The following is a 12047-nucleotide window of genomic DNA, read 5'->3' as shown; positions in this document are numbered from 1 at the left end:
TCTGCTCTTACAGATGTATGTCTGAACTTTGTGGTAAAATCAGTGCAGGGGCCTGATCCTATCAGTGTCTGTCTTGAGACACTTTAGCCTGTCAAAGGCCACACAAAATGTCTCAGTAATCAAGTTTCACACAGCAGGAGTCAGGACAGAAAATATTATCCTTTGCAGTGAATCTAGCAATGCACCAAGACTAAGGTAAATCACACAGGGAATCTCCCTGTCTAATCACAGAGGAAGCTGAAATCAGATGGTTTTTGTGCTAAAACAGAGGAGAGAGTGGGTTAGAGAACCTTGGGGTAGTTCCTCTTTCCTCCTGCTGTCCCTACCTCTTCTGCCCAGACAAAGAGGAGATCACAGGTTCCATTTGTTTGATGCAAGCTTTATTGAGCCAAATTCTTCAGACTTTTAGCTGTGCTTCCTCCCTTCCTACAGCCAAAGAATAAAAGGATTTTTTCTTAAGGAGTGTGGAGCTCACCAGCTTTTTAAATTGTGAATTTCATTCTGTTGAAGCAAAACTGGCAAAGGCCTGATGGTGTTTACACATTATCCACAACCTTAAAAGGGAATATTAGTAATTTTTTGGGCTGGGTTTTGATTGCTACAAGTGGCAGCTGTTTGTCCTGTGTACTTTCAGGCCAAAAAAACCAGCCCTGAGAGAGTGAAGATGCCACTGGTGCTCTTTATGTCCATGGGGGCATTTCACTGATAAAGCCACTCCTTTCAGCTGTGGTGGAGAAGGAGAGATTAGGAAAGTGAATTGAATTAGGAAGAAAAAGTGTGATGTAATAATAGACATACTGCAACTTACCCACATAAAATTTCTATAGCACAGGAGCTGAGGGAAGAAGGAAATGCAGATGTTGTGCTCCCAAATGTGAAATTTCTGAAGTTTTGGCCATTTTTTTGTCTGCAGTTCACTGAACATTTTGATGAATATCTTCTTTCTTGGCACTATTGAGAGCACAACTGCTGAAGAATTTCCTTCTTGGAACATAATCTGGGATGTTCAGTATGCAAAATTTAATTAAGACATTTTAGAGAAATGGAGAGGAACTTACTACAGCAAATACTTTGATTACAGCTAGCTTCAAAGATGAATTTTGGTATTTAAGTCTTGCAGACTCAGAGAAAACAGCCAATGTACATGTACAAATAGATACTCTATCACAAACACAGATGAAAGTTAGTCCTAGAATGAAATAAAAATCAAAAACTTTGATCTCTTTTTCTTTTGCTGAGCTTAGGAAAGTTTGAACCTAGTTGAAACTTGTTGCAATGGCCTATCCCAAACTTACTACTGCCCATTAAAATATATGAAAGAAGTAATGATTTTTATTTCCAGCAGGCTGGGAAATTTAGATATTCCCAAATAAAGATCACTTTGATCCCAGTAAAGCTGGATCTAGGAGAAGCTAAGTCAGAAAAACACTGAAATTTAATGAATTTTTGAAACACTTAGTTTTGTAGAAATCTGTGTGTGCAAGGTAAACTTTAGCAGTTGGCTTTTTTAAAGATGGAATAGCTGTAAGATTTTCAGATTTTCATTGTCAGTCACAGTAAGATAGGTGCTGTAGTGAGAAAAGTCCATAGCTGTAGGTAAAAGTAGCATTTATGGAAAATCTGAATAATAATTCAAAATCTGCATAAGGATTTAACAGGACTTAACAGTTCTAAGGCTTGCAGAGGCTTTTCAGGTACTGTAGCCTTTGTCATGAGATCAAAACTCTTTTCAAGGTGCACTATGATCGGACAAGACAGACTATAAGTACAAAATTAATATTAGCTGTATACATTTAAAGCACTCAAAATACTCTGCATGACAAGTTACTGACCTTCCTTTGTAGGTTAATTTAAGCAGGAAAGGCTTGATGCTCAGCTGATACAAATTGATGTCTCTTTTGGAATCTCTGAGAAGTTGGAAGTTTACCTAACTAGGATTTTGGCTTAAAGACACTGGGCCATATGAAATATTCCACAAAAATATTTTAAATTAGTATTGATCCACATTGTTCTTTTTGTTAATAGCATTAATTAGCTTTGCACACACTGGAATTTTTTACAGAAGTTCCAGGAGTTGCTGGAGGTGCAAAATGGCCCATACAGGGAACATCCCTTGTAGAGAAATGCATGTGAGGAGCATTTGCCTGACTTGGAATGAAATTTGTAATAATTTTCGAGGGAAGACAATCACACCACACAGCCCCCTCCCCATTTGAGGCTGCAGCTTCAGGAGAGAAGCAGAACTGTAACTTTGGCAGAGAACTTCTCCTTCCCTGCAGCAATGAAACCAGGAGGAGGAGAACTCTCTCAGAGCAGGTTGTTTCCTTGAGGGAACCTGAAAGCTGTTGTTCCACAGCTACTTGTCATTATAATTACAAATACTTGGGAAGCTGAAACAGAAAAAAAAAATAAAGGTGGAGGTCACCTTAACAGCCAGATATAAATCTGTATCCAGAATAATTTCTAGCAAAAAAGCTGTGGGTGCTGTGGCTGTATTTCCTACAGGCTAAAACTCTGTTTAGAAAAGTGTATCCCAGCTGGTTGATCAGTTAGAGTGAGCCTATGGATACTGCAGAGCAGCAGGAGTCATTTTGCACCATACCCACCCCAAACCTGTGGGACAGGAAAGACCTGATTGCTTTCCTGTGGCTATTTCGAGGTTTCTGAAAACAGCAAATGGGTTTGTTGGTTTTTTTAATTAATAAGGAAATTTGCAGGAAGAGAATTCAAGCTTATAATTGCTGCAGATCCATGGGACCAGGCTGCCTGGTTCATCTCCAGGATCTCCCACTGAGAAGGGCTGGAAATGCCCTGCTCTGAAATAGAAACCACAGAGTGATGTGGAGTGAGAACTTCCTTACCAGTAAACTGTTGTTAAAGGAAGCAGACCCAGAATTTGGGTGTGAACAGAAAACATTACCAAAAGTGGGAACAGCTGATACCTGACAGACATCCTCTCCCCTGCTCCTGTTTCTCATGTTCTCACTGGGACATAGGCCCAATAGCTCTAACTTGTGCACCATGTCTGATTTATTCACATGTGGTCTCCATTGCTGCTTTTCCAAGCTTCCATCCTCTGCCTTGCTTTTTGAACTAGAGCTGTGTTTGTCTCCGAGAATGCCGATAACCGAGTGCTGTTTAGTGTCAGCTTGCAGAGGGAACTCTGCCCTTTCTCCTGTGATTCCCAGAGCTGTAGGTGGGAGAGCTAAAGCACCTCGACTCCCTGAGGCCTTTTTTGCCCATTTCCTTCTCAGTTGAGGATCTGTTGTGGAAGGGCACGAAACAATCCAACTTTTCTTTTCTCCCGTTTTCTCTCCCGGCGGCCGAACAGGACGAATCCCTTCAGCGCCTGCAGAAGGAATCCGAAATCTTACAGAGAACATATGCACACTACTTTGACCTAACAATTATCAACAATGAGATTGATGAAACCATCAGGCACCTGGAGGAAGCCATCGAGCTCGTGTGTACAGCCTCCCAGTGGGTCCCGGTCTCCTGGGTCTACTAGACCAGGAATGAGAGAATTGAGGAGGAAAAAAACAAAACACAAATCTGTCATTACTGGGAACCACCTCATACATGGAAAACCTCTTCGTTATTGACCTTGTGTCAGCAGGTCTTGGCCCCTAGAGACTACCTAGATGTAGTGTGACCTAAAATATAATTATTGTCATGTCCGAATAGATAGGAGGAGGGAGAAAAAAAGATGAAACACTAATTTAAAGAGACAGTATCTTTTTTTTAATCATTTCTCCTAAACTTTAATAAAATGTATCTTTAAATGTATGTATTATTCAGTCCTTTGGAATGTTATATTTTTGGAAATCATAGCTTTTTATTTCAAGGGCCCCTACAAACTGCACAAAATAGATGCTGCTTTCTATAATCTATTTTAATAGTAATAATAATATGATTCTGTTACCTTAACTTGGGGGTGGAACACTACATTCTTTTTAGAGTCTGATTTTATGGATTGGAATACTTTGCTTTCCTTTATTTATTTGAAGTAATTAGTCTAGTGGTTACGAAACAAATTCATAAATTTTAAAGGCCTTTTTTTTCGCGCTTTTTTTTTTTTTTTCCTCTCCTAGGATAGTATTTTTAAGTACTTTTGTGTAACATCCAGATAATGTGATACTGTCTCTTTGAAGAACTCTGTAAAAGTTTTAGAAATTTGAAATTGGGTCTTGACTCTTAATGCATGTGGACAGTCGCAAGCGTTCATGCCGTTGGTGTATCTGTGTTGATAAAACCTGTAATCTACAGCAAAGTACATTCCGTTCATGGGAACACCTACCCAAGGGAATAAAGCAAAATATTATTCTGACTAAGTTGTAAACCTATGCACATCCCTTGCATTTTGGGCAACTTTATAGAAAAAAAAAAAAAAAAAAAAAGAAAAACTGATTTTTATTAATAATAATCATGTAGTGAAATGTGTTTGTAATTTTGTCTCAATTTAATTTGTTGTAAGGTGGGAGGGGGCAATTACTGGTTTCACCATTTCAGATCTGTGTTGTCTGAGAGTATTAACGTTTTAATTAAGTTGAAGCAAAGAATTGCTGATTTTTAATATGTATGTAATTGTTTAAAGATGCACACATTTTAAAAGAAAATACTGTGCAATGAAGAAACCAGTTTAGACATTGCGATAAACTGACTATTCCAAAAGACTCATCTACAACAGCCCTGTAAATTCCTTTAAAAATGGTAATTGACTCTACAGTCTGACCAATTTTTTTTATTTTAAATATACTTCCTTTTATGTGTTCAACAATTAAATGCTTTTGGGTCCTTCATTTCATCACAGGGAGTTTCAAGAGCAAATCAGTGACTCATGCAGTGAGGAAAAGTGTCTTAAAGTCTGTAAGGGAAGCCTTTGTAGGGACAGAGCCTGCAGTCTGTCCCAGGGGCTCTGCTCCTCCTGGATCAGCACAAGATTCCTTCCACAAAGTTGGAATTAGATCAGAAGTATTGACCTGGCACTTCATTTTCCTTCTCTGCTGGCCATGATTAGCATTTTCTCTGAAAATTGTTAAAGGCAGCAGGTATTGCCACCTCTTCTTAGGTGTCAGAAATACACTGTTCCTTAAAATGATTCCTCCTCAAAGTTTGGTTGGCTGTGCTGTTGTATAGTATGAATTTTAGTGTTTACATTCAAGTGATACAGGATTTTTCCTCCAAGTGGAACTTTCAGCTGGAATTGGTCTGTGAGCAGCTGTTCAGGACCATTGCACGTGCAATCAGAAAAGGGTTCTCAAGGCTGACTCTTTCTCACAGGGATAATTCTGCTGCTAATTTTCTCCTGCCTACTCCTTCTGCAGGTTGGGTGGTGACATCTGTTTACAGTTCTTGTAAAATCCACAGCTGAAGTCTCAGTCTGGCTGTGCCTCCTCCCAGCCAGGGCAGGCAGAGGGGTTTGTTTCCTGCAGCATTCACAGCCTGGCTTGCAGCCCACGGGAGGGAAATTCACCCATCATTTCCCCACCTGCTGAATGCCCTTAATGCCACAGCTGGAATCACAGCTCTGTGGCTGCATCCCAAAACAAGAGCTGTACCCCAGTCCCTTGAGTTTGTAGTTTTGTGGGAATCAATGGATGAGAGAGTCAGTGTGGTTCTCACGTGCTCAAGAGGGAAGTGAGAGAACTGTCAGAGTAATTGTAGGTGCTCATCTGTTCTGGGTTTAGCCCCAGAAGAAGGGAATGGTGCAAACTGTGAACCATTTAGTGAGTAAGAGGTAATTTTTCAAGTGGTTGTGTTGTTTTGTCCTGGGTGAACCATAGCTGGTGTCCTGTGGCAGTGGTGAGTCCACACTGGCTGAGCTCATAGAAGTGAGGTTCATTCACTCTCAGAACTACCTCTTTTCCCAGCAAAGCACAAAGATGGGAAGACCTACTGAAAATCAAGCAGTGGAGTGTTTCTGATGTTAGAAATACAAACTTCTCTGGTGAGCATTGGTGTCTGACTTCAGTGACACGTTTTTCATCTCAAATGTTTATGGCATTAAACAGGTAAAGTAATTTTGATAATTCGAGTATAGTCCATCATTAATGTTTTAACTACACACTTTTGACTCTATTAATGTGAATTTCTTGGAGTTTCTATGTATCCAGCTTGCAAGGAAAGATCTCATGAGTCCCATGAGGGTGCTTCTGCCTTATGTAGATGACAATAAGTAATGATTTGATGTAAATAATACCTTTTCTTTTGTTAAGTGGAACTACCATTCAGTTAATGCTGCATAGTAGAAATATTAACCTGGAGAGCTTTGTTTCTTTTATTCTTGCTGTATAAGCTTTTATCAAGAGACAGAAACTGTAAAGCACATAGTTAGCATCCTGTCTTGCCTCTTTACCCCACTCTGTTTTCCTTGTAGGAACCTTCAGTAGCAAAAGATTAAATTGGAAACCTTGCCTAGGCTTTAAGTCCAGCAGATCCACAGGACACAGTGAGCTCCATGAGCAGATTTCAGCACAGTCCCAGCCAGAGCAAGCCCAGGATTTCTCAGTCTGTCCAATCCTCCCACCCTGCTCAAACCCTTGTGAAGTGTCTCTGTTGTTTGTGTGGTACAGAGGGCAAAAGGCTGCAGAAATTGAGCTGGAAGCTTCACCCGCATAGGGAAGGCTCGTGCAGGTGAAGAGTTGATGTTGCAGGTTTTTTTTGTTTGTTTTTTTTTTTTCAATCTCCAAGTGGAGAAAGGTCCTTCTGGTACTGTAAATATCTCTGCATAATTTAGAGCGCCTCATGGACTTCTCTAAATTTATGCTGAATGTGACCTCAGAAGCAGCCCTGGGATTGGGAAGAAACAAATGTTTCTGTTTGCCCCTTTTATACTTTATTTTTGTACAGGGGCTCATAGATTTGTAAAGAAAACTTGATCTTATCAGTATGCTGCCTCTCAGTCTGACTGATGCCTGTGATTTCAAGGTGTTAAGTTGGTCCAATAAATGTTCATTAACTTCTGCTTCCATTTACCTAATAAAAGTACACTAGGTTACTCAGTGTCTCAGAGTGGTAAGATTATTGCATGAAAATGTAGCCTAGTTTAGACCCCTGGCCACTACCAGGTGGACATTCTTAATCTCATCACTAAAACCAAATTCTTTCATGTGTTTTGGCAGTGGTTTTCTTTTTATATGGTTTGGTCAAGAACAATGCTGTGCCACTCACCTCTAAAAGAAAACATCACTACCTACCTCAGAAACTTCCTAAAGAAGGTTACTCAGTTGGTTTTGAAAAGACAACGTAGAAGATGAGGTATTGCAACCTGAGCAACACTGGGCTGGTATGTATACTCCAAAAACTGGGCACTAGAGCCACTAGGAAAAGTTCATGCACAGACTGACCAGTATTTGTTCCATTTTTTATTTCTTTCTATAAGGAAATAATTTCAGAGTTCTGTTACTTAAAGAAATACTTGGAAATGCTGCCAGAGCTTCCAGGGGTGCTGTGCAAATCTGCACTGAAATCCTAGATGCAAACAGTTCTGGCCCCATTCTCTTCCACTGCAGATAGTATTCAACAACTTTAATGAAGGCTGTTAGAACTCAATTTCAGGCTTTCAAATACTTTGTAGAAAAGGATTTTTGAAAACTACAGAAAAATATATATATTTCCTGACTATAGTAAAGAGTTACCTGGTTTTGTAAGCTAAATTAACAGAGGATGAACCAAAGCAGGCACCATAAAAAGCCTTTTTTTATGTAAAGCATATTCATTTCCTTAATAAACCTCTCTCAGACTAATTTCTTCTCTACCTTTAATGAGCTCAGAGATATTCATAACTCTTACCAAGGGACCTGCACATTGTGTCAAACAGTCACATATAAATCAAAATGTCTGCACAACAGGAAACACATCACTGACCAACAGAAGAGAAGTAACTTCTGAATTACTCTGCCTTGTGTCCACACCGTGGGAACAACTGCACAAGCTTGGGGTAGAAACTATTTTCACTAATGCTACACAAAAAAATACAAAGCCACTTCCCACATTTAAATGTTTACAGTATTTTGGGGTTTGCTTTTGCTTGTTGATATGTAAGTGCACCTATAGTAATTTTTACTTTCTTCCATTTAAGTGATTTTTAACAATCTCCTGCTCTAATAATGTAAAAGCTGGACTGAAGCAACTACAAAAAGCTTCTTGACTCCTTACAATTCAGCCTCAGTTAAGCCTCTTTCCCAGACCTATACAAGAATAAATAATTAATTCTTACCTCAGAAATACATTTCTCATTTAAGATTTTGGGCAGAAAGTTGATGATTTCTCATGTAATCTTTCCAAGCAAAAATAGTGGGAGGGGGAGTGTTTATGCATTTCCCTGCATCCTGCTGAATCTCTTAGCAACTGCCATGGAACAATCAAGACCATTAAATCTGGCCTCATCTCTGTGTTCTGATTAAAATTGAGCTTGAGCCTGCATTTGTGTTGTGGAAGATGACTGAACCAGTAGTTGTATGCCTGAAAGAATTTGTATTAATTATTAGCAAAGTAATACTTGCAAATTTTCCCTTAGCAGCCATATCTTGTTTTAGAGTCTGTAAAATGGAAACACCCACGAGGAAAGGTGGGATTTGTTTATTTGTAAGTGTAGCCCATCTCAAATTTGGAACATGTGTTTATGTTTCTCCATTGTTGGCCATCCAGGTGGAGCCCTCAGCATTCTTCCCAAAATGTAAATAGATGCAGAACAGCAGAATTGCCTCATTCTTGGTTCTATTATTGTGTAACTGCATGGGGAACAGGTGGCATCACTCATAAAACTTGATTTTAAAGTGCATTTTCCTACCAGTCAGAAAATGTGGTTTATCCCTCAGCATTACTTGGTATCCTTCATTTAAAAGGTCTCTGAAGGTTCATGTCCATCTTAAGCAAAGGAAACCCTCTGTGATCCATGGCACACACTGCAATGGTCTGGAATTCCAGTTTCCAGCAAGGAAAAGATGTTCCTGCCCTCTAAGGCAGAGCTCTGAAACCCAAGCACAGCAAGATCTTACAATGACATTTCACAACCAGCCTCCATAACTGAATCCAGGGCTGTTTTAGCACATGGACTGGGAAAATGATGTGGTGAGGCTCTTTGGCTGGAGCTGCCACAGCTACAGATGGACACCAGGAAAGAAACAGAGCAGGCAAAGAAAGGCAGAAGAGAAAGGAGGACACAAAGAGCACTGAGCTGAGAAGGTGGCACTCTGAAAACCAAAGTGGAACCTACTGAAAAGGAATGGGACAGAAATCAAGAATTCTGAACCTTTTATTTACTATCCAAATACAATTTCCTGCCTTGATCACAAACCTCCTGATAACAACAGCCATCCAGCATGGTTTTCAGAAGGTACTTGGTTCTGGATGGATGTTGGGGGCTGCAGTCACAAAAAAACACAGAATGGTGTTTTTCCTCATTCTGGATATTCCAACATCCTCAGGAGAGGAAGCAGCAGGAAGAAAAGGGCAGCTTGTGTTCACCCTTCAGAGGGAAGCTGGGGTTGGGGAAAAAGTCTCTGTTCCCTGTAGCTGTTCCTCAGTAATGTGAAGGCTGATCCCAGACCCCCAGGGGTCACATTAAGGGTTCCTTCATGCAATGATCACTCAGTATTGAAGAGCAATATGAATTAAAACCATACAAAAAGTTGGGTTTATTTTGTGATTGTTATAGATAAGGTTTTGTGGGGGTTTTTTTGAGGAGTGTTATGCTACTGTAAGTCAAATACAGACTTGTTCAGCAGGTATTAAAATTTCACCCCAAAATTTTAAAAAATATACAGCACTTTACTTCTTCTACCAAAACTGACTAACTACAGCAAAAAATAAATCCAAAACCAATCCACAAACACAATAAAGCTCAGCAAGAAAAGTCTACAAGAAGGACGGGGAAGGCAAGAAGTTTTGCCTTTGCTTTGACGGAAGTAAGCAGAAACTATTCTCATATGTGACTGGTCATTCAGAATTGCTCAAAGCAGTGAAGGACTGTGAACAAAGCATAACATGACATATTTCTCTAGATTTAAAAATTTAGATATAAAGCCTTCATATTAAATTTTGCATAGAAATTTAGATCAGGCAAATGGGAGAGAAAGAGCTTTTTCAGTCAATATATTAAATCAACCTAGTAAAATATAAATTCAGTTTTTTAATAGCTGCAGGTAGAAAAAGAAATGAAGTGGCAAATTCTCAGAGTGTAACAAAGCATCTTTGATGCAAGTAAATAATTAGACAATCAGAAAATTTGTAAATTGTATAGAATCATAGACTCATTGAAGGTAGAAAAGACCCATAAGAATATTGAGTCCAAACTTGGACATCATTGTATCAAATAAACCATTGCTCTGAGTGCCAGGTCCAGTTGTTCCTGAGCACCTCCAGAGGTGGTGACCCTACCACCTCCCTGGGCAGCCATCCCAATGCTTCACCATCCCTTCAGTGAAGAAATTGCTCCTGATAACCAGCCTGAGCCTTGGTGCAGTTAACATCCTTTTAAAAATAGTATTTACAACAGCTTTACTGCTGGCTGCTCTCTTTGGGTCTGGCCAAGCCATGTATGTTGCTGCTTTTTCAAAAGTTGAGTAGGTATGACCTGCTGTTTTATTTTTATTATCTCAAAGTCACTGTCTTTGTTTTACTTGCTATGACAAACGTCTTTAAAAAAAAGATAGGATACTGAATTATATAAAAGTGTTTGGGGGTAGAATGTCCAGCATTCCAGTTACTTTTCCCATAAAGAAAAACAGTTTTTTCCTGGCATTAATATGCATATTAACTGTGGTTGAAAGTGAGGCAGCAAGGCAGTGGTAAAATATGGGGTACATATGCTCATCTTTTCATGCAGCTTCACTCATGCCTCATTTACTGTGTGGTGTTTCTGTTGACTTTCAACATATCTGCAGTTTTCAAGAGATACCTAATCTTACTGTGAAAAAACTGAATATTCTGAACAGGTGCCAAGCAATTTTAACTAACACTGCCTGCAGGTAGGTCACATTTCAAAACCTGACATGGCAATAGCTCCAGGTGTTCTCTTGGTAACTTGCAGATACACATTAGAGCAATTCAGAGCTACCAACCTCAACATGCCACAGCTTCCACTAGGAGATGAGGCAACCCATGATGAGCACATTTAGGGAAATACCTGGAAAAATCAAGGGTCTGTAGCATGTACATGAAACCTTTAGATGGTTTTCCTAAATTCATTTAAAAAACACTGTTTAGATCAAAGTTCTGAAGACAATTCAAGTGCACACAGTCCTGCAAACCCTGCTCAGCTGCCATTGCTTGGACCAAGTTGGTTGCACTGGATGATATTAAGACCTGACTTCCAACCTAAATGACTCTGTAATAAAAACCAGAATTATCAATTGGGAGTATTTTAATTGGAATTAAAATTTATTTAAATGTGAGTAAAAATTGCTGCTTTTTGTCAAGGATGAAGAAGAGCCATTTGTGGCAGTGGGCTAATCCATTAAATGAATTTTCAGATCGCTTCAACAGAGTTTTCTGCTTTGCATCTGTATGAGAGTTTCCTTAAATGAGTTCAGAGCAAGGGTTGAAATTACAGGAGCACTCGTCTCTTAACTAACATAATTGTGCAGTGAGAGATGGATTAATTGTTGTATTGAGTATTTTATTAGTAAGCAGTAAATATTACAGGTTACAGCAATGTTAGAGCACATACTGCTGAATGCTGAAGAATCCACCCCAGGCTTATGCAGAAATTAACTTTTTAAAACTGTCATTTTTCACTACATGCAACAATTTTGGTGTCTAAACATCTTACTCTGCCTAACAGCCATTTTTGTTTACTAGGATGGATGTAACAAAAGAAACAAATCTGTGTCAAAACCACAACCCAGTAAAGATTATTGGATAATAAATCAGTAAAGATTTATGTCTTTACCCTGTAGGTGAAAGAAGACAAATTCCTCAAGGTTGTTTTCTTTTTATTATGAAAACTTTGAAAACTTTTTTTCATTTATTTTTAGGGTAAAAAATGCAGACAAGTAAACTTTATAATGGATAAAAAATTTGTCTCTGAAATGTGCAAGTTACTG

The 12047-nt window shown here is 39.1% G+C and overlaps 2 protein-coding genes across 7 annotated transcripts in view; both read left to right on the top strand.

Moving 5' to 3' along the window:
- CASK (calcium/calmodulin dependent serine protein kinase) overlaps positions 1–4974 on the top strand; it is a 186807-nt gene extending 181833 nt beyond the window's left edge. For all 6 annotated transcript variants that reach the window (XM_056482692.1, XM_056482688.1, XM_056482682.1 and 3 more), the window contains one exon: positions 3332–4974. In XM_056482692.1, coding sequence (XP_056338667.1) covers positions 3332–3508 — 177 coding nt within the window. In that variant the 3' untranslated portion in view covers positions 3509–4974. The remainder of the gene's footprint in view (positions 1–3331) is intronic.
- LOC130253437 (probable ubiquitin carboxyl-terminal hydrolase FAF-X) overlaps positions 4198–12047 on the top strand; it is a 35036-nt gene continuing 27186 nt past the window's right edge. The window contains exon 1 of the mRNA XM_056492015.1: positions 4198–4228. Coding sequence (XP_056347990.1) covers positions 4198–4228 — 31 coding nt within the window. The remainder of the gene's footprint in view (positions 4229–12047) is intronic.

The sequence above is a fragment of the Oenanthe melanoleuca genome, chromosome 1 (assembly GCF_029582105.1).
Source record: "Oenanthe melanoleuca isolate GR-GAL-2019-014 chromosome 1, OMel1.0, whole genome shotgun sequence".
NCBI lineage: Eukaryota > Metazoa > Chordata > Aves > Passeriformes > Muscicapidae > Oenanthe > Oenanthe melanoleuca.
Note: the sequence above shows the minus strand (reverse complement) of the source record. Positions and strands in the feature narration are given on the sequence as shown.